Genomic DNA, 22,949 nt, shown 5'->3' with positions numbered 1-22,949 from the left:
GCCCCTCCTAGCCCATGTGGAGTGACTGCTGGTCCTGAGGTCACAGCAACATCAGGAAGGGCAGTCGGTGCCCTGAGGTCACCCTTCAGGTGGCGACCCCATGGGGCTACCCTGGGCATCTGCAGATGTTCGTTATCAGCCACTGGCCTTGCCCTTGGCCCTGAGCAAGGGCCACACACTGGGCAGGAGGGAGGACAAGGGTCCAGGGGTGCGTATGTCAGCCCCCCGACCCAGTGTTGAGAGGCACGTGGGGGTCAGCTGATGGGGTGCACCAGGAGGAGACCCACCTGGCCCTGGAGCCGTAGTTCCAAGGCATTCCCAGGGTGCAGCTGGCTGTGAGCCCTTGTTTGGAGGAATGTGCCAGAGCCTCCCATCTCAGGTGTGCCAGCCTGGCCCGTGCCCTCTCAGTAACTTGTGTTCCTACAGCCTCCCTGCCCCTGCTCGCCTAGGAAGGAGGGGGGACTTGCCTGGGGACTGCAGGAGCCAGGGCGGCAGCTCAGCCTTCTGGAAGAAGCTCTGCAGACGAGGGGCCCTCATGTCCACGCAGGCCTGGCCTGGCCTCCCTGGACACCTCTGCCTCCCTGTCTGAAACCAGCGGTCATTTCCATCCCAAAGAGCCGATATATGGATCCCTGAATAATGAGGACTGTTAGAAAACAGGAAAGCTGGGACAAGGTTTGCCGTCTGTGTTTGGGAGTCCTGGGCTCCATCTCATCACTGGAGAGTGCTCATCTTCTTCCATCGCTCTCCTCCACCTATCCAGCGGCCTCTGACTAATGGACAGATCCAGGGAGGTGGAGCCTATGACAGTGTGGTTGCCAGGAGAAGAAAGTCGTGGTGGGGAGTGAAGGGGGAGACAGAGGCTGCATCATGCGGCTCAACTGCCCGTGCAAGCCTAGCTCATTGTGGCATTGGCTCTGTTCTTGGCCAGGCACCCACCAGAACACCAGCCCTGCCCAGGGGGTGGGGGAAGCAGAATGAGGTGGGGGTTCCTGCGCTATCACGGGTGTGGTGAGATGCGGCTTGGGTTCACCGGGCATAGCCGACCGCAGACACAAGGCAGACAGCTGTCAGGTTGGGCTTTCACTGTTGCTGCGATCTGGGTCTGTCACCCCTGTGGTCCGAGGACTCCCGCTGACCTGGCACATGCTCTGGGCGTGACCCTGCAGGCCAGCAAGGCCCAGAGAGGGAGCAGACAGCTGTGCTAGAGGGTGGCCAGCTTTATTGAGCTGCAGTGGTGTTTCAGGAAACGCCTGTGGTAGCAAGGTCTCCGCACAGGCCGCCATTCCACTGCGGGCCCTGCAAAGCCTCATGTGAGGTGGCGGGGCCTTACCTTCGGTACAGGGACCTTCTGTTGGGGTCTGTGGCTGCGATATCTCAGGGGACATGGCGGAGCGCCTTAGAAAAAGCAGCGAAGCGGCATGATTTGGAAGTTCCGTTCCTCCTGAGCTCCACATAGCAGAGAGCAGCTGGCGCTACAGTGGTCGCCTGCTCCTGGAAGGGCACCGAGTGGAGTCTCCTGTCTCCTCCTATGGCACCCCTCGGAGGCAGGGTGCTTCCCACATTTGAACTGAGTCTTGGGGAGACCTCCTACCGAGAAGATGAGGCGTCACAGGAGGGTAGGATGTGGTCCTGGGCCAGTTAAAGGCAGGGAGAGGTTTGACGTGTCCAGCACTGCCAGGGTCGTGGGCGTGAGTGGGGAGATCAGTATGCTCTTCCTGGGGGTTGGACCTGTGGGGACCCACTAGGAGCTAGTGTTGGGACGAAGGGGCTGGGACCCCCAAAAGGCAGTGACGTGAGCAGGACGAGGTGCGGTGACCTGGCAGAAGTGGGCTTCGGCTGAGCTGAGGTGGAGCAAAGGCCCCCTTCGCATTGGGCAGTCCCCACCGTGGAAGGACAGACGTGGCAGGGGCAGAAGAGAGGACTGGGGCAGGTGTGGCCCTCTTGCCTTTGCTACAGGCTAGAATTTCTGGGACATCCTGACATTACTTTCAGCTAGCCATAAAAAGTTAAAAATCCAAAGGAAAATCAGAGGAAGTGGGAGGAGGACAGGCCGGTGGCGCTCTAGGAACTACTGCTCACTCAGTGCAGTGCGGCTGTGGCCCCCACCTCCGGAGTCAGAGAGGCCGAAGAGCTGGGTCGACAGCGGCTCAGCGTGGGGGCAAACGAGCGCGGGACGCGGCCAAACTAGGCCCCTCCAGGACAGCTCCGCGACTCCACCGGGTGACCCCCTTTCCTGGCTGTGCGTATCGGGATCCCGTCACAACAGCGTACTGCGGTTCTCTGTGAAGCGGGACACCCGGACGGTTCGGGGGACACCACGCGGCAGCTCCCTTGCCCGGTGTGGCGGGCACACCGTTTCGGGGCCCGACTCCCGCAGGCCGACCCGCCCGGGTCACGCCCACTGCTCCGCCTCGGCGTCCGCGCTGTCCGCGCTCCCGGCGGTGAGAGCGCCGTCCGGGCTCTGCGAGCTGTCCTCCGTGGGCGAGCGTGTGCTGTCCTCGCACAGGGCTGGCTCGAGGCTGGTGGCGCGTTGCTGCTGCTCCTTGAGCTCCGAGTAGGAACGCGAGAAGGTGTGGAAGATGGAGGTGACTGGGAAGGCCAGCAGCAGAATGCCGCTGAGGATGCTGCTCAGCGCCACCACCTGCCCGGGCAGGCTGCGCGGCACCATGTCGCCGTAGCCCACGGTGGTCATGGAGATGACGGCCCACCAGTAGCTGGCCGGCACGCTGGAGAAGTCGCGGCGCGCGCCCAGCTCGCGCTCGGCCAGGTGCACGAGCGGCGCGAAGAGCGCCATGGCCACACAGAGGAAGAGCAGCAGCAGGCCGAGCTCGCGCGCGCAGCGCCGCGCCGTCAGTCCGAGCGAGCGCAGCCCCAGCGAGTGGCGCGCCAGCCTCATCACGTAGAGCACGCGCAGCGCGCGCAGCAGCCGCAGCACAAGCCCCGCGCGCTCCAGTAGCTTGTTCCCGCCCGTAGAGCCCGCGCCGCCCCCCGGCCCCGGCCCCGCTCCGGCCCCTGGCCCGCCCCGGGTCGCCAGGTCCACCAACAGCGATACGTAGAAGGGCAAGATGGCCAGGATGTCGATGATGTTGAGTGGCGTCCGCAGGAAAGCGCACTTGCTCTCAGCCTGCACGGAGCGCAGCAAGAACTCCAAGGAGAACCAGGCCACGCACACCGTCTCCAGCACGAAGAGTTTGCGGCACTTGGGGGAGCACTCGCCCTGGGAAGAGGGAGGGACAGTGTTGGCTAGGCCTGCAGCCTGCGACTTCATTCCCTGACGTGGGGAGATGTGAGCTCTTCCTCAGGGGCCACAAAGACCCGGCAAAGCTGCCCTTCCTCCCCATCCCCAACCAACGGGCGTGTGCCTGCCAGGGAACAAGGAGTACTAACAAAGAAGCCCAATTCCCATAAAAGAGATTTAAACGGAGATAGATATCCGGCATGACAGCGAGAGGAACTCAGGTGATCCACACCGACGTAAAACCGCTGAAAATTATTAAAAAAAAAAAAAAAAAAAAAATTAAAGCAGCTGGAAGTGTTCCTAAGGTCAAACAACAAATGAAGAAACACGTACTCCAGAAAATTTACAAAAATTAGTAAGAAAGTCAAGAGTCTATCTCAACCAACGCCACTCACTCCCTCCCTTCTCCCAGCCCCGCTGGGCGCAGAGTCCTCTCCAGACTAGGGCAGCAAAAAACAGGGCTCCTTCTCCCCGCAGCTCCTAGCTTTCTTCTCAGGAGGAACAGAACGTTTCTCACCCTGCCTGCAGCTGCCTGTTGCTGAGGCTAAGTCCCACGTGGTGTGGTGGAAAGGTGGGGCTCCCTTCTTCTGCCCAACCCCCACTGGTGTAACAGAGGTATGACCTTGGGCACAGAGTGCTGAGAATACTGAGGGCCCCCTTCGCCTTTGCCCTGGCCTGTGAGGTGGTGGTTCCATGCCAGGAGAGGCAAGCAGAGAGGACTTCAGGCTACAGCCTCTCAGCCCCCGCTGAGTGCTCAGCTCTAAAGTGCAGTGCCACTCACAAAGACCAGGTCTGGGTCACCTCAGCCACACACCAGTGTACTCACCCCCAGCTCCAGAGCCTGGTATCAGAGATTCTGCCTGGAAGAAGAAGCTGGCTGCAAAACAACTCCTAGTCTCTTCCCAAAGGGACTGGCAAGAGAGCATGGAGAAGTTTAAACCTAAGGATGTTCCCCGGAACAGTGGGGTTGTGGTGAAGGAAACTGGGGGAAGATTCATGGATCTAATGAAGATACAGCCTAGACTGTAGGCTGGCTAGTTTGTAGGACAGAACCTGGAAATAAGACAAGGGGGAGGAGTCCTCCCGGGATTGGAACAAATATCAAAAACTGATCTCAAAAACCACTGAGAAGGAGGTACAATTGGATTAGGTTAGTTTATAGAGGAATTCATTGTTGTGGACTATAGAGCAATCAGCTAGCAGGTTAGTGGAGCTTAACATCTGGTGTGGTCAAGGAAAAAGTGGAAGAGAAGTCTGCCAGGACCACTGTCATTCCAGGGTGACTATGGGCATCCTCAAATCTGGCCCTCCTTAAGGAGCAACATGAGAGGCTTACCACTGCAGGGAAGAAATAGACTTCACTAAAGTAATCCAGTCAGTCACTAAACAAATAAAAAAGCAATAACAAACCTCGGAGGGGGAGGACCAGTACCCAGAGTTGTACAATATTTCTCTAAGATGTTTAGTTTACAACAAAAAAATTATGAGACATAGAAAGAGATAGGAAAGTATGACCCATGCAGCAGAAAAATATTAGGCAACAGAAACTGCCAGTGAGAGCAAACAGTTGTCAGATTTAACAAGAAAAGATCTCAAAGTATCCAAAACAAAACTTACGTACAAAAAGTAAGGTGGCAGATGTACATCCAACTATGTCAGCAATAACGCTGAATGTGAATGAGTTAACCCAATCAAAAGGCAGAGATCTGTCAGACTGGATTAAAAAAAAAAAAAGATCCAATTGTATTGCTGTCTACAGGAGACACACTTTAGATTCAGTAATCTAAGCAGATTGAAAATAAAAGGATGGGAAAAACTATCATGCAAACAGCAACCACAGGAAAGCTGGAGTAGCCGTACTAATATCAGATAAAATAGGTTTTAAAACAAACAAAAGATGTTATTAGAGATAAAAAGGGACATTTTATGATGATAAAAGAATCAATCCATCAGGAAGATATTACAGTTAAAACATACATGCCCCTAATAACAGAGTCAACACCATGGTGCTGGTGAAGAATATTGAATATACCATGGACTGCCAGAAGAACGAACAAATCTGTCCTGGAAGAAGTATAGCCAGAATGCTGCTTAGAAGCAAGGATGGTGAAACTTCATCTCATGTACTTTGAACATGTTGTTAGGAGGGACCAGTCCCTGGAGGAGGACATCATGCTTGGTAAAGTAGAGGGTCAGCAAAAAAGAGGAAGACCCTCAGAGAGATGGACTGACACAGTGGCTGCAACAATGGCTCAAGCATAACAACGATTGTCAGGATGGCTGGCACAGGACTGCACAGTGTTTCATTCTGTTGTCGATGGGGTCGCTATGAGTCAAAACTGACTCAATGGCACCTAACAACAACAACAATAACATAGCACCAAAATACATGAAGCAAAAATTCTTGGAAATGCAGGGAGAAATAAACAATTCAACAATAATAGTTGGAGACTTCAATACACACCTTTCAATGATGGATCGAACAATTAGACAGAAGATCAACAAGGAAATAGAAGACTTGAACAACGCTGTAAACCAACTAGACCTAATATTTATAGAACAATTCACCCAACAACAACAGAATATACGTTTTCTCAAGTGCACATGAAACATTCTCCAGGATAGCCCGTATGTTAGGACATGAGACAAACCTCAGTAAATTGAAAAGAACAGAATAGAAATAATACAAGTATGTTCTCTGACCACAATGGAATAAAATTAAAAATCAGTAACAGTAAAAAATTTGGGAACTTACAAATATGTGGAATTTAAACAACATACTCCTAAATAACCAATGGATCAAAGAAGAAACCAAAGGGGAAATCCGAAAATACTTTGAGATGAATTAAAATCAAGATACAATATACCAAAGCTTAATGAGATTCAGCTAAAGTAGTACTTAGAGGGAAATTCCTACAGTAAGAAAGTTCTCAAATCAATAACTTAACCTTCCACCTTAAGATGCTGGAAAAAGAGGAGAAAACCAAACCTAAAGCAAGCAGAAGGAAGGAAATAATAAATATTAGAGTGGAAATTAATGAAAAAGAAAACCAATGAAATAAAAAGCTGTTTTTTTTTTAGAAGATCAACAAAATTGACAAATCTTTAGCTAATCTGATCAAGAAAAAAAGAGAGTAGACTCAAATTACTAGAATCAGAACTGAAAGAGGAGACATTAACACCAATCTTACAGAAATAAAAGGATTATAAAGGGATACTATGATATCTATCATAATATGTCAATGGATTAGGTAACTTAGAAGAAATGGACAAATTCACAGAAACACACAGACTACTGAAACTCACTGAAGAAGAAATAGACAATCTGAATAGACCTATAAAAGTGAAGACATTGAATTTATAATTAAAAAAAAAAAAAAAACTATCCAGAAATGCCCAGGCCCAGATGGCTTCACTACTGAGTTCTACCAAATATTCAAAGAAGAGTTAATACTGATACTTCACAAACTCTTCCAAAAAATAGAAAAGGAGGGTACACTTCCCACATCATGTTACGAGGTCAGTATTACCCTGATACCAAAATCAGATAAAGTTACCACAAGAAAAAACACCACAGACCAATATCTCATAAATATAGATGCACGTATCCTCAACAAAATACTAACAAACTGAATCCAACAAAATACAAAAAGAATTATACATCATGACAAAGTGGGATTTACCCTAGGTATGCACGGTTGATATAACATGTGAAAATCAATGTAATAATATCAATATTTATTCATACCAATAGAATAAAAAAGCAAAGCAAAAAATCACATGCTCATCTCAATTAATACAGAAAAATTTGACAAAATCCACACTTTCATGATAAAAACACTCAGAAAACTAAGAACAGAAGGGAAGTTCCTCAACCTGATAAAGGGCAGCTACAAAAACCCCACAGCAAACATTGTACTTTGTGATGAAAGACTGGCTGCTTCCTCCTAAGAACAGGAACAAGACAAGGATGCCTCTTTCACCACCTCTGGTCAACATTGTACTGGAGGTTCTAGCCAGGGCAATTAAGCAAGAAAAAGAAAGAAAAGGCATCCAGATTGGAAGGCAAGAAGTAAAATTATCACTGTTCATAGATGATATGGTCTTGTAATTAGAAATCCTAAGGAATCCACTAAAAAACTATTAGAAGCATGAGTTGAGCAAGGTTGAAATAAAAAAATCAATTGTATTTCTACACATTTGCAATGAACAATCCAAAATGAAATTGAGAAGATAATTCCATTCACAAAAGCATCAAAAATAATAAAATACTTACAAATAAATTTAACAAAAGAAGTGCAAATTTTATATCCTCACGGCTATAAAACCTTGCTGAAAAAATTAAAGATGACCTAAATAAATGGAAAAACATCCCATGTTCAGGGATCAGAAGACTTAACATTGTTAAGATGGCAGTACTCCCCAAACTGATCTACAGATTCGAGGCAATCCCTGTCAGAATCCCAGTTTGTACAAATCGACAAGCTGATTCTAAAAATCATATGGAAATGAAAGGGACCCAGAATAGCCAAAATAATCCTGAGAAAGGAGAATAAAGTAGGAGGACTCACACTTCCTGATTTCAAAACTTATTACAAAGCAACGGTAATCAAGACAGGGTGGTATTGGCACAAGGATAGATATATAGAGCAATGGAATATAATTGAGAGTTCAGAAATAAACCCATACATCTATACTCAACTAATTTTTGACAAGGGTGCTAAGGCCATTCAAGGGGAAAAGAATATTTTCAACAAATGGTGCTGGGAAAACTGGATAACCACATGCAGAAGAATGAAGTTGGACTCTTAGCTCATACCATAAACAAAAAGTAACTAAAAATGGTCAAAGACCTAAATGTAAGAAGAAAAACTATAAAACTCTGAAAAGTTTTATAAGGGTAAATCTTCATAACCTTGAGTTTGGCAAAGGATTGTTAAATGTGACACCAAAAGCACAAGCAACAAAAGAAAAAAAAAATAGATAAATTGGACTTTATCAAAATTGAAAACTTTCATGCTTCAAAGGACTCCATGAAGAAAATGAAAAGACAATCCATAGAATAGGAGAAAATATTGTAAAATCATGTATCTGATAAGGGATTTGTATCCAGAATATGTAAAGAACTCTTACAAGCCAATAATACAAGATAGATAACCCAATTTAAAAATGAGCAAGAGATTTGAATAGAAATTTCTCCAAAGATATACAAACGGCCAATAAGCACATGAAAAAATGTTCGACATTAGCCATCAGAGAAATACAGATCAAAACCACAGTGAGATATCACTTCACACCCACCAGGATGGCTATAATCAAAAAGACAAGGGTTGGCGAGGGTGTGCAGAAATTGGAAGCCTCATACGCTGCTGGTTGGAATTTAAAATGGCCTGGCCACTTTGGAAAACAGTCTGGCAGATCCTCAAATGATTAAACATAGAGTTACCATTTGACCTAGGAATTCCACTCCTAGGTATATGTCCAAGAAAAATGAAAGTGTATGTCCACACAGAAACTTGTACATGAATGTTTATAGCAGCAGGTAGAAATAATGCTAATGTCCATCCACAGACAAATGGATAAACACAAATGGACAAATGGAATATTATTCAGCCATAAAAAGGAATGAAGTACTGATACATGCTGTAACATGGATGAACCCTGAAAACATGCTCAGTGAAAGAAGCCAGTCATAAAAGACCACATACTATTGATTTCATTCATGTAAAATGTCCAGAATTGGTAAATCTATAGAGACAGAAAGCAGATTAGTTGTTACTTAGGGCTGAGGGTTGGGGTGGCGGATGGGGGGGTGATAGTTAAAGGATATGGAGTTTCTTCTTGAGCAATGAAACTGTTCTAACGGTTTTAGTGGTTGCACAACTCTGTGAATATACTAAAACCCACTAAATTGTACACTTTAAATGGGTGAACTATATGTTAAGTGAATTATATCTCAATAAAGCTATCTTATCCCTGAGTGTGTGGCTGTCGGGGTGTTGATGTGGGGGAAAGCAAATTACTGGGGCTTTGGGGTTCCTGATGCTGCTCATCTGCTTGCAGTGGCTTCTGGAGGCCTCCGTTGATGGGACAGAAGGCACGGTCACCTCCTGGTGGGAAGTGGGCTAAGCGCAGACCTCCCAAATTCACGGCTGCTTGTTGGGTCCTGGTCTGGCCACATTCTCATCCCCTGGCCCTCAGCCCTGCCCAGGCTGGACCCCTATCCCAGGCTGTGGCTTCTCTGTTCAAGCTGCGTAGACCAGTTCCCAGGTTTGGGGAAAAGCACTCACATGAGTCACCTCGTTTATTGTTGAGAAAACTCAGGGCTGATGACAACCAGATTCTGTGCAGTGCTCTGGGCTTCTGCTCCCATGTCCTGAGCCTCCTCAACAGGAGTGAGCATGCTCAGGCTTGCCTTGCACTGCCCCACCCAGAGAGGTCCGGCCCTGGCTGGGGTCATGTCTCCTGTGAGCATTTGAAAGCAGAAATCTTCCCCCTCCATCTGTTCTGCTCTGAGGCTTGAACAGCACAGCCCTGGATTCAGAAAGGGACACAGCTCCAGGACCAGCAGGGTTCCATCACTGGGGGAACGTGAGCCCAGAGACGCAGCCCCAGGACCAGCAGGGTTCCATTTCTGGGGGTACTTCAGCCCAGAGACGCAGCCCCAGGATGAGCAGGGTTCCATCGCTGGGGGGATGTGAGCCCGGAGACGCAGCTGAGACTTCAATGCGAGGACAGATCTTCGTCCCATAGCTCTCTGTCACAGGCTGTCCCCCAGCACTGACCTGGGTGCTCTGGGGCACAGAGACGAGGGGACCCACAGATACTGATTTGTCACCTGATCTGCAGGGACCCAGCAGGCCTCTTTCCATCTGTTTGTTCCCAACTACTCACTGCCTGGGGGGAATCTGTGTTCTGAGCGGAGTGGGCCCTTTCCATTAACTTCAGGGTTGTTAATGAGCTGTCAAATCCAATAACTTGCCCTCTACATTAATCATCATCTGCTGTTGTTTGACTACAAATATTGGTCATGGGCTTGCTTTCTTGCCAGGTAGTGGTGCCAGACGGCTTGTGGGACCAGGGCAGGCTCTGGGCAGGCCACAGAGTTCCCGGTGTGGGACTGTTCCTGATTCCCTACTCCTGTTCGTCCCTTTTCTAGAATCTTCTGCCAGTGGGCAGATGGCTGGGCTCAGAGCTTTCCTTCAGGGTGAGCCTCTGTGGGTGATCTTTAAAACAGAGAAGTCTCCTGTACCCTGGCTTGTATTTGAGTTCTGAGGTCAAGACAGCCATTAAGAAGGGAGACCCAGACACTCCCTCAGTGCCCTGTATGGGGAGCCCCATAGAGATGCCCCCTCAGTCCCTTTACAAGGAGCCCCATTAAGATATTCCCTCAGCCCCTGTACAAGGAACCTCCCATAGAGATGCTCCCTCAGCCCCTGTATAGGAATGCCCCCATAGAGACTCCCCCTCAGCCCCTGTACAGGAACTCCCCCATAGGGATGCCCCCTCAGCCCCTGTACAGGAACCCCCCCATAGAGACGCCCCCTCAGCCCCTGTACGAGGAAGCTCCCATAAAGACGCACCCTCAGCCTCTGTACGAGGAGTCCCAGAGAGACACCCCCTCTATCCCTATATGAGGAGACCCCTAGAGACACCCCCTCAGTCCCTGTACGAGGAGTCCCATAGAGAAAGGGTTATGATGGGAAGGGCTTGGGGTCAGCAGTGGTGAGGCTCTCCCGACTCCTCTCTGTCCTCATCCATCCTGTTACAAGCACCAGCTGTGCAGGCTAATTGGCGGGAACTATTCCTGGAACTTTTAACCCAGAAAACAGACCCTTATTTATCATAAGTTGGACACATCTGGTCCACTTGTCAAGTTGGTCAGAAATAAATCGTGCTCAGCCTGGCTTGATGTTGAGGGGCTGCTCCTCACCGTTGACTTCTGTTTGGCAGTTTGCTGACATCTTCACCCACACTTGGGTTTTCTTCAATCAGACTACCTGCTGCACCTGCCCCTCTGTGGGTGTGATGTGGACTGTTTGTGCCCTGCCCTGGGGGCAGCAAGCATGGGGGCCTTAATCACTCTGGGTGCAAACTGGCTGGCACCTTCCAACTCAGCCCTGCTGGTCCCAGGCTCTGTAAACACAGCCGCTCTCCTGATGTTGGCTCTGTGCCCACTCAGGGACAGGGGGAGGGAGAGAAAAGGGAGGGGAGGCTGGTGGAGGACACTTGGGCCCCACAGGAGCAGATGGAAGAATCCTCTTGAAATGGCTTAGTCACTCCCTAAAATGGAAGTGGAAGTGAAGGCTGGGGATGGGGGAGCGGTGGGAAGCGGCAGCTGCGGGAGGCCTTCCTTTGGGCCAGTGGAGGGTGTGGCCGCTAGGGTGGGTAGAAGGAACCTGTGATGGTTGGGTGTTATGCAATTCCTGCTGGCAGTAGCTTTAAGAGGAATGAAACTACTTGGTCCCATCACTTTGTTTTCCTCGAAAAGCTGAGTGGCAAGTGTGAGGTTCATGGTAGAGATCTTTCCTGCAAGTTGCGGAGTTGAGATGCGCACGGGGTCGCCTGAGGCCCTGTCAGCCACATAACTCTCTCCTGGGACCTCCAGGGTGTGTACTCGCCCTGGGCCTGCTGTGGTGCGTGTGACACATCTGTGAACCAAGCTGTGGCATGTGTGACATGCCTGGGCTGTGCTATAGTGTGTGTGACATGCCTGGGTTGTGCTGTGGTATGTGTGACACATCTGGGCCTGCTGTGGTGCATGTGACATGCCTGGGCTGTGCTATGGTGTGTGTGACACACCTGAGCCCACTGTGGTGTATGTGACACACCTGCTCTTCCCACTGCTCCAGATGTGCTTCCAGGAAGGAGCTGCACCTGCTCCGCTGGGCCCGTGGACGACTTCCTGTCTTGGCGAAAGACCACCACATCTGTGCCCCTTGGGAAAGATGCTTCACTCACCAGGGAGCCACCACCATCTCGAGTCCCAGCCCGAAACCACAAACAGCCCACAAGCCCCTCTGGGCCCAGCCATGATGGCTTCTACCTTTTAATTCACTTTCTTCCAAGAATAGCTGAGTGGACCCGAATTACTGTAGCTCAGGAGCCAAAGACTGTGCTGTCTACTGAGGACACTGCCTCCTCCTCCGAATAAAGGTCGCAGCCACAGCCACCCAGGTCAAGTGGTTAATGAGTTCAGCAACACGGCTTCCTCCAGAGAGGAGAGAAGTGTCAGGTAGCATCAGAGAGTGCAGGGAAAAGTGGAGGCTGAACAGTACTGCACCCCCGGATCCTTAGAAAATGCAGAAAATATGTAAAAACAAGATGCACAGAAAATATGGGTGCTGCCCACAGGTGACAGGTGCCTCCGAACATTTTGCAATGACCGAGGCCAGCTTTTGTAACTGCAAAAAAACACAAGCTATGGAGTACGAGATGAGGGAGGCTGTCAGACTGTCAGCCGAGCTGCCGCAGAAAGGACGAGTCCCATCTCTCCATGTCCCTGCTCACCCGAGGGGCGGGGAAAGGCAAGTCAATGAACCACCGTCACTTCAGTCCTTTCCTTGACCTCATGGCAGCAGAAGACATGGCGCCCCAGAGCGGGAGGCAGCAATGTGCTCTGAGGTGTGGCTGCATGGAGCTCCCTCTGGGTGGGCCCGCTCAGTGGCGGCTTTGGGGGGGCGGAGGGCCCGCAGACGTGCACGGGTGTGCATACACACATGTGCACTTACACGTATACACATGTACACTCACATTCTCATGCTTACATTCAATCCCACCCACACCCACACTCATGCTCTCACACACATCAATCACCCATGCCTACTCAATTTAATCACACACACTCATTCTCTCACACACACTGTCTCACACTCGTATTCAATCACACACTCCCTCTCACACGCTCATGTGGAGAGCCCCTTCTTTCCTCACCGGCATGTCCCACCCCAACAGCTTTCCTCGACTGCTCAGTGTGTCAGTCCACCAGCGTGCTCCCTACCTCCGAGATCTGGGACCACTCTGCCGTCCATCCTCCCTCTGGTCCTCGCCTGGGGGGAGAGGGGGCGGGAGTGTGGCCTGCGTGAGGGTCCCTCGTTCACGTTCCTTTTTTCTCTCATTCTTCAAAATTCACAGGTTAGTCCTCCACCTGCCTTTCTCCAGCAACACCCATTGGATTCTGGCTAAGGCTGTAATAAGTGTAGATATTAATTTGGGGAGCAGTTTCCTCACTCAGGAACGTGATGTGCCTCTCTGCTCCTTCAGTCCTTTTATATCCCTCAGTGGATGTTACATTGTTTTTTTCCTTGTAGACACTGAACCTTTCTTGCTAAGATTATTCATAGGCATTTTATGGTTTTGCTCTTACAGTGAACTGAGTGGTTTCTCTGTTAAGTTTTCCATTACTGGTGGCATAGAGAGAACTGACTGATTTCTGTTTATTTTATCTTACAGCCAGCCACTTTAACACATTCACTTACTTCTTGTAAGTTTTCGGTTAATTCATTTGGGAATTTTCATTTGATCTGTAAATAATGAGGTAAATCAGACAATCAATATAAAACACACATATCCCCATGGATATACTAAAAACCACTGAATTGTGCATTTACTTGGGTGGACTATACAGTGCGTGGATTACACCTCAATAAAGCTGTTTTAAAAAAAGGACCTGGTGATACCCTCGCTGTCTATAATGCTGCAATAACGAGCAGGCGTGTGTTGTTCCTGATCTGGAGGGCAGTAGGTCTAACGCCTAACAGTTAAGAATAATGCTGGCCAACAGTGGATCCGTATTTTTTATCACTTAGAATTTTTATCTTTATTTTTTTTAATCAAAAAAGTTTACATTTATTTAACCATATGTATTTTATCATATATTTTTTAAATGAACTTGTTTACATCTATTTCAGTGAGAGTTTTTTTTAATTAGAAATGAATGTTAAATTTTAAGAAATGCCTCCACAGTACTTGTGACTGAGGTGTTTTTCTTAATTTCTAAGAAGCCACGTTTCCTCATCTAAATGACAGAGCTAGCAATTTCCTTCTTCGAGTGACATTGTAAAGATCAAACTAGAAAATGTAAGTCAATTGCCTGCCGTGGCAACTGCTCACGGAACTCGCTCTGCTGTTTCTGGGTGTCACCAGAGACCTCACCTCACAACCTCACAAGACCACTTCAAGGTGGGGCTCATGTTTTTGGTTTGCAAATGGGCAAACTGAGGTCTCAAGAGGGTCCGTGACTGACCAAGGCACTGAGAGGGTCCGTGACTGACCGAGGCACTGAGAGGATCTGTGACTGACCAAAACCTTGCTCACTCCCTGCACAGTCATTGCTGGGTTTGGTGGCCTGGCTCTTCCCAGGGCTGGTGAGTGGGCCAGTTGGGCCAGTCGGTCAGTGGGCTGGTTGGTGAGTGGGCTGGTCAGTGGGTCGGTCAGGGGCCCTTCCCAACTCCAAGCCATGTCCTTTTGACTCTTTTTTTTTTTTTTTAAATTGTGCTTTAGGTGAAAGTTTACAGAGCAAATAAGTTACTCATTAAATAGTTAACACACATTGTTTTGTGACATTGGCTGCCAACCCCTCGATGTGTCAACACTCTCCCCTTTTCCACCCCAGGTTCCCTGTTTCCATTCGTCCAGTTTCCCTGTCCCTTCCTGCCTTCTCATCTTTCCTTTGGGACTGGTGTGCCCATTAGTCTTGTATACATGATTGAACTAGAAGCACGTTCCTCACGTGTGTTATCGTTGGCCCTATCAAGCCAAACCTGTTGCCCCATAGCAACTCTCCAAGGCAGAGTAGAACTGCTCCACAGGGTTTCTAATGAGCAGCTGGTGGATTTGAACTGCTGATCTTTTGGTTAACAGCCTGAGCTTAACCACTGGGACACCAGGGCTGAGTGACTTCAGGACTGGTTAAAACCAAGCCATGTCCTTTTGATTGCACCACGGGAAAGCTCACAGGGGAAGCCCGGTGCTCGTTCTTACTCAGAGTGTGAATGCTCCAAGATGCTTCACTGAGGCGGATGCTCAACGTGGCTTCTTCACAGGAAACACTTGTAAGAAACAGTACTGTCGGAGGCAATGAAGCCTGTCTTTGCTACAAAGGCATTTGGCAGAAATGATGGGAAATGCCAAGCTCGCCCTGGCATTGCCGGCAGAAGCACTGGGCCTGAGGTGGATGCAAGCGGAGGCAGAGGGGCAGAGGGCGGGTCTAGTGTCGGGGAGCCACAACAACACCAGAGACCCTGGCAGGCACAGGCGAAGACACCACGTCCTGCAATTGTCATGGAGGGGTTGGGATTGGAGCCCCGCCCACCTCAGAGTCTGAGAACTTAACCGGCATCCAACTCTGCCTCTCACAGTGACAGAAGACAGACGCCTTGGACAGACTGTGGGAAAGGTAACCTTGGGCCTTTTTTCTAGGCATTTGAGCACAAGTCTTTGTTCAGACCAAACACAATATAAATCTCTCATTTTTTTCCTACCAAATTTGTGCAGAAAGGAGAGTGAAAAAACACCCTGAGCTTTCTATTTATCCCTTGCCTAGTAAACTAGCCCACATGCCAGCTCTGTCTGCAGCACCTGTTGGAGCCCCCAGCATGAACGTGGGGCAGCAGTCCCTCAGACGTGGGCACCAGAACCAAGGGACCATGTGGAGGGCTGCACACAGGAGCCTGGAAGTGCCTTGTGAGCCTGCGAGCGTGCAGAGGCTGTGGAGGCCCGGCTCACCCAGCGTGTTAGTGGGACTGTGCTCAGGGGTGGCCGGTTCCCCTCCCCTTTCTCCGAAGCTTCAGAGGAAGGACCGGCCTCACTCCCGGGAGAAGGAGGGCAGGGGCAGGGTCTGAGCCCAGCTTCCCAGCACCGGGCTGGGTCCTCCCCCACCCCCACCCCCGGAACAGTGCCACTGAGTTTGCTGAGTCCTTGACCAGACCATCTTTGCAAACAGATTAAACAACCAAACTGCTCCCCTTCCAGGGTCCTGGTGCAGCCCCTGCTTTGGGCAGCAGCTGTGGGCTCCAAGTTCTTCAGCGCCCTCAGCTTCCCTGGGACACTTCCCTGACCTCCACCGCCTGCATCACGGTGCGGAGTTGCTGGTGATGTCCCCGTGTGCTTCGGGTCCCTGGGCAATGGGCGGAGATCTGGGCTCTTGGCAGCAGTCTGGTGTCCATGCTGGCTGCAGACCAGCATTCCGCGTCCCCCTTCCTCCTGGTCACACCAGCCCATATTCCAGCTGGGAAGATGCGTCCGCCGCCTCTGCACTGCACGCACCAGGAATTGGTGTGTTTTCACTGTCTGCTGCCCTCCTTTGACTAGGAGCGGCCAGCTGGGGGCCACGTGGACATCCTCCCACAAGCCCTGCCCTGCTGGCCCTGGGCTCTCTGGGAGAAGGGACTTCACTCTTGTTGCGGTGCTGTGGTTCTGGACCAAAGCAGCTGATCTTAGGCCAGTGATGGGTGGGGAGCTCCCCGAGGCACGCTCAGGAGAAAAGCCCCAAGGGTATCTCCTTTGCCTACTCTTTCTGAAGAAAGGAGCTTTTGCTGCAAGAAACCCGCAGCCTGCCTCACGCTCAGTCCATGAAGGGCTTGTCTCATGGCGTTCGGTTCCAGTAGTGGACAACGCCTTCCACCACAGCCGCACCAAGCCTCAGGCAGGATGGCCACCCGGGTGTTGATGGGGCTGGCTGGGCCCACACGTGTCACTGAGGAGCAGATTATGGTCAACACAGAATAAATGTGGAGTCTTGTGGAGTGTTCCAGAGACGACAACACCAGGCGGCACACAGACGCACAGAAGCCGACGTGCTCTCCCCTGCGCCCAAGCGTAGTCCACACGACATCACAGCTTCTACTGCCCCGGCAGAAATGTTCTCAGTGAACTCAGCGCTCGAACACCACGCCCTGAATCTATCATTAATTATGTGGCCGTGACTCATCGTGTGAGTTAAAGGAAAAGTCAACTCACACCACTCAGTCTCAGCCTCAGTGTAAAGGAAATGATGGCTCTTGAACAACAAACCAAACTTTAGTGAAGACGTGCAGTTTCTGTAGGCAGGGCGGCTTGGAACCCTGACACCAGGTCCAAGCAACATGGACAGCGCCGGACAGAAGGACATGCAGCTCTCTGTCCACCTCTCTGCAGAGCACCGTGACGGCCTCTGTTCAATGCCTCCTCCCCATGCAGCCTGCGATGTCCCAGCATGCCTGGGAATCTATGTGGATCAAGAGCAATGCAGTTCCAATAACATGCTACATTGTTAGAAAGTTCCCAGGAGAAGTCGTTTCCACCCAGTAACAGAAGTGCCCTGGTGAGTCAAACACTACACCCCAATCATCAGGGCCAGCACCCCCATGCCAGACTCTCCACTCACATGAACGTATTCACATGGCACTGAAGCATGTAGACTATTTTAGCCCCAGACAGTAGGACGGGAGGGGTGAGACGAAGGGTGAGACATTTCCATTTTCCCTTCACACACGTTTCTACATCCAACTAAAGGCCCCAGGACTCAGTGGACATTTGGGGAAGCAACAGGAGGTGAAGGCGTTCCCCCTTCTGCATGGAGGGGATTGTACAGTGTGGTGAATGGTTCAGAGCCAACGAAGACACTGAAGGCTGAGACCTGGGGATGCAGAGCAGGGAGACTGGGTCTCAGCTTGGACCCTCCCTCACTGCCTGAGGGACCTTGGAGAAGTTGCTCAGTATCAAGTTGGAGATTCTTCACCTTACCAGGCTCTAACCCCCTGCTCTTCGAGGAGGCCATGGCCTGCCAAGCTCCCTCCAAGCCTCTGGTATTACGAACATCTACTAGTCTGCCAGGGGAAGAATGTTCAAGGTGGTCATTCCAGGAAGGATGAGAGCAAGGACAGGCAAGCCAGCTCTTTCCAAAACACCAGCCCACCCAGCTCATCTACCCCGCTGGCCTGGGCACCTCAGGCTGAGGGTCTCAAGCTCATGTGAGCCGTTGACCTTCTTCTCACCACCCGCAACCCCCCTGAGTTTCTCCATGCTGTTGGAGATGTCACAGTAGTTTTACTTGAGGTTTTACTTGATTCTGAGCTAATCTCTATCCTTACACACTGTCTCTCCAGCAGCAATTTTGACCAATGGCTCAGACCAACAGGAGCATTTTGCAGTTATTTTCTGACTGGGGTATCATCTCTTCACACAGGCATGTCGGTGGGAACCAGCTCCACATCCGGCAAAATTCTCATATCCCAGAGCAAGACCCACCGTGGATCTCACCACTCCCGTTCCCCATTCTTACATGAATGACTTTCTCCTGAATACCTTGTGGAGTTATTACTACCTAGAAAACCCAAGCACGTAAAGTACCGCTTTAGAAGCAGAATTAGAAAGCTGGACTTGGTCAAGACAGCTAGAAATGAAGGCTCAGTTACAGACGCCCAATCAGGAAGCCAAACCAATCTCCTAAAATTTACATTTAAATTTAAAACTCCCGTCAGTGCTGCATCTCTGGTCAAGGTGGCTTTACGAGCTAACATTCTGGGAGCATCGGGGTGCCCCCCTAACTCCTCACTGTGTCTCCTGATAATGAGTTGACCTGCCAGCGCGGCTCAGGCTTGACTTCCTGCAGGATGGAGTTAAGGTCAGGGAGGGAAAGCCAGAGCAGGGAGGGAGGAGGGAGGGCTCAGGACCCCCACACCCACTCGGTGTGACCTCATGTTCTGGGGGTGTGCCATCAGAAAACAGCCCCCATATGGGCTTTGGTACAGTGCTATCCCATTCTCAATGAAGCCCACTGACCTGCTCAGCACAGACCCTGCTCTGGCCTGGATGCCACCCTCTCTGAGCACTTTCTGGATGTTCTACGGCCCATGCACCCTGCCAGCTCTGCCTGGTCTCCCCGCTGGCCATGAAATCCCACTGACCCACAGGGCACTTCCACCCCCATTTGAGGTTGGCATTCCCAAATCAACAGAGACCAGAGAAGGACAAACAGAGGGGCAAGGAATTCTACGGCTTGCCAAGGAACACATCCCAGCACCCCCTGATTTTGCCTATTTCCCACAAAGTGGTACCGGCATTGCTGAGCAGGGAGCCTGGGCCTGGCGCCTGACCCCTGAAGAACATCCAGGCTGTGACTCTCTGGTCTAGGGTGACCCAGACTAAAGCATAGGACTCTCTAGACCCATAATACCTGAATACTTTACCTCTCGTTCTCCAGGTTATGGCGTCTACCCCAACGAGCTGCTCGTGAGACCTGTCGACAAGTCCCCAACCCTCCAGGCAGCACCAGGCAGCTGTTCAAACTGTGACTTGGAGCCAGTGCTGTCTTAGAGCGCAGCGGGCTGGCCCGGCCGGGTGGTGTCATCCGCGGGACCTCATCCCGGTTCACTTAACCAGAACAGGTGAATGAATCTCCCCCACCAGAGTGGGCGGGGCGTAGGACCCTGCTGGGCGTGCGCTCCGGAGCCACCGCCCTCCCCCGGTGCCTCTGTCCACCCTGTCCCTCCGCGTCCACTCACCCTGGCCACCCTCGTCCACTCCTGCTGTCCCGCTTCCCCCTGCCCGGCTGCCACGGCTGTCCCTGCCCCCTTGCCCCAGTCCTCCGCGTGCGCTCACCCGCTCCTCCTCGGCGCGGATGTCCGGCATGGTGCTCAGGCAGAGACCCACGGCAGTGATGGCCACGAAGGAGACAGAGACGCAGGCGAAGAGCTTGCCCGCCAGCCCCGAGTGCGGGTTCTCCACTACGTCGCGCAGGAGCCGCCGGCCACGCGCCAGCCGCCCGCCAGGCCCCAGGGCGCGCTCCGGCGAGCCCATGGAGGCGCCGCCCGGCCCGGCCCCGCGCTCGGCCTCAGCCGCCTCTTCCTCGCGGCGCCGCAGTCGCCGCAGGCAGCAGCGCTCCAGGCGTGCCTCGTCGATGCCCCAGTAGGCCAGCTCGTCGCGGAAGGCCAGCGCGCACGAGTCGCGCAGCAGCCGCAGCTTGCCTGCGCGCAGCAGCGCCGCGATGATGCGGAATGCGCTGGGGTTGCGGTCGAAGAAGAACTCGTCGCGGCCCGCGTCGTAGTCGTCGCAGACGCGCAGCAGTTCGTCAGGGCCGCGGCAGGCGCGTAGGCGCTCCAGGCGCGCCAGGGGACAGCGGGCCAGCGCTGCCCAGGGCAGGCGCAGCCGGCAGCCACCCACGTTGATAATGACGTGCCGGGCGTCGCCGAGGCCACCGCCAAGACCACCGACTCGGGGCTGCTCCGCGGGCCCGGGCAGCAGGGCCATGGCCCCATGCGCACGTCAGCCGGGGGGCGCAGGGGCACCGTCAGGCAGCTGGGCCTGCAAAAGGCAACAAATGCGGTTAGGGCCCTGACGACACGAGAACACAGCTGGCAACACATGTGACCGTAGGGTGTTGGAAAAGGGAGAACGCACGGGGAGCTTTCCAAGGGCTTCCCTGTTCACTAGGTTATTCCTTTCTTGCGTAAGCGGGCATCTACAGAGACTCCAAACCTGTTACTTGGGTCACTAATGTCAGACCCATAGAGCTTTCCAGCAGATCCCCTTTCGGTGGGGACGTAGTCTTAATTTACCTCCTGTAGAACAGTGGAACGACCAAAATATGGGCCCTGGGACAAGTGACAAAAGGAAGCTTTGCAAATAGACGCCCGGGCCTCATCCCTGGAGATGCTACCTCAGTAGATCTTAGTGATTAGCTCTGGGCCAGGACTAGGTATTTGCATATTAAAAGAAAAAAACACCCTACCTGCTCTTCAACAAATAAATGTCAAGAAAAAAAAAGGGTGGCTGCTATCAATTAAAACAGACAAAAGAAACATCAATCAAATTCAACATGGGGACACTGCATTCTGATCACAATGAGCTACCAGGGCTTCTTCTTGCATTAATGTAAAGCTAAATAACTGTATGCATCTGTTCCAACTTACCTACAAATTCGACTTAAAGACACAGTCAGGAACAGATCTCGTGTGGGACTGCCTGTAAATGAATTGGTAACCCAGTTCCCATTTAAAAGATGCTGAATATGCATCTCCCTCACTAATTAGTAGTATGGGTTATACCTCAACATGAAGAAAACAAAAATCCTCACAACTGGACCAATAAGCAACATCATGATAAAAAGAGAAAAGTTTGAAGTTGTCAAGGATTTCATTTTACTTGGATCCGCAGTCAAGAAATCAAACAACGTATTGCATTGGGCAAATCTGCTGCAAAAGACCTCTTTAAAGTGTTGAAAAGCAAAGATGGCACTTTGAGAACTAAGGTGCACCTGACCCAAGCCATAGTATTTTCAGTCACCTCATATGCTTGTGGAAGCTGGACAATGAATAAGTGAGACGGAAGAAGAACTGATGCATTTGAATTATGGTGTTGGTGAAGAATATTGAATATACCATGGATTGCCAGAAAAACGAACAAATCTATCTTGGAAGAAGTACAGCCAGAATGTTCCTTAGAAGGGAGAATGGCAAGACTTCATTTCACATACTGTGTTTTTTTTTTTTTTTTTTTTCTGTCTCACATACTTTGGACATGTTATCAGGAGGGACCAGTCCCTGGAGAACGACATCATGCTTGGTAAAGTTGAGGGTCAGTGAAAAAGAGGAAGACCTTCAACAAGATGGATTGACACAGTGGCTGCAACAATGGACTCAAACATACCAGTGATTGTGAGGATGGTGCAGGACTGGGCAGTGTTTTGTTCTGTTGTACACAGGGTCACTGTGAGTCAGAACCGACTTGACAGCACCTAACAACAACAACACTAATTGATGGCCATGAGCACTCAGCCACTCATCATCCTATGCCTACTTAGGAACACTTGTGCAAAGACAGGATTTCAGAAGAATTTCTTATACAAATTATTATTGAACTACTCTCATTTTACTCTATGACCCAGGTTCAAGAGGCTCATGGAAGAAATCATCTTCTTCTTCCTAATGAGAATTTCATCCTAGCGTATGCATAGACCAACAACCAAAATTCCTAAACACTTTGGCTTACTCAGCACTCTTGAAAGAGATATTTCACAAGATACGTTAATGTGACCAAATCATTTCTGGTCTTAATATGTACATTTTTACTTTCATGACATATTTACTTTACATATCATGTTTCATTCAGTTATACATGGGGTTGCATGCAGGTGGAAGGAGGAAGAAGACGTCTTTAGTAATCCCAGGGACAGCATGTGTTGTAACTTTCACAAGCCAAAAACCACGGCATGGTATGAGGGAGGAAGTGACCAAGATCCAAATTTTTGCATGTGTTTATGCCCCATGTCAATGTATTCATTCAATCCAAATTTAATCAATGTCTGCTGTGGGCCAGACACCCTGATGCTGACAACATGGCTTCATGGAGCTTACAGTTGTGAACAGACAAATCCAGCGCTTCCAATTCCAAATGAGAAAGCTCTAGAACAAGAAAGAAGAAGGTTCTGGATGGGCATGCTGCAAGGACCAGGACAGTCAGGGAAGACTCCTGTCATGGATTGAATTATGTCCCCTGAAAAATATGTGTATCAATTTGGCTGGGCCATAATTTCCAGTATTGTGTAATTTTCCTATATGTTGTAAATCCTGCCTCTATGATGTTAACAAGGGAGGATGGGCGGCAGTTGTGTTAGTAAGGCAGGACTCATTCTACAAGATTGGATTGTGTCCCGAGGCAATCTCTTGAGATATAAAAGAGAGAAGGGAGCAGAGAGACAGGGGAACCTCATACCACCAAGAAAGTAGCA

General features: G+C 50.5%; 1 protein-coding gene across 1 annotated transcript; it reads right to left on the bottom strand.

The window, feature by feature from the left end:
- Positions 1–2,395: 2,395 nt before the first annotated feature.
- KCNG2 (potassium voltage-gated channel modifier subfamily G member 2) lies at positions 2,396–20,470 on the bottom strand. The gene is made up of 2 exons (XM_004386931.1): positions 19,823–20,470; positions 2,396–3,220 (listed from the first exon to the last, which is right to left on the bottom strand). Exons 1-2 carry the CDS (start codon positions 20,468–20,470, stop codon positions 2,396–2,398), a joined length of 1,473 nt encoding a protein of 490 aa, XP_004386988.1.
- Positions 20,471–22,949: the final 2,479 nt, after the last annotated feature.

This window comes from Trichechus manatus, unplaced genomic scaffold, assembly GCF_000243295.1.
Source record: "Trichechus manatus latirostris isolate Lorelei unplaced genomic scaffold, TriManLat1.0 scaffold00176, whole genome shotgun sequence".
NCBI lineage: Eukaryota > Metazoa > Chordata > Mammalia > Sirenia > Trichechidae > Trichechus > Trichechus manatus.
Note: the sequence above shows the minus strand (reverse complement) of the source record. Positions and strands in the feature narration are given on the sequence as shown.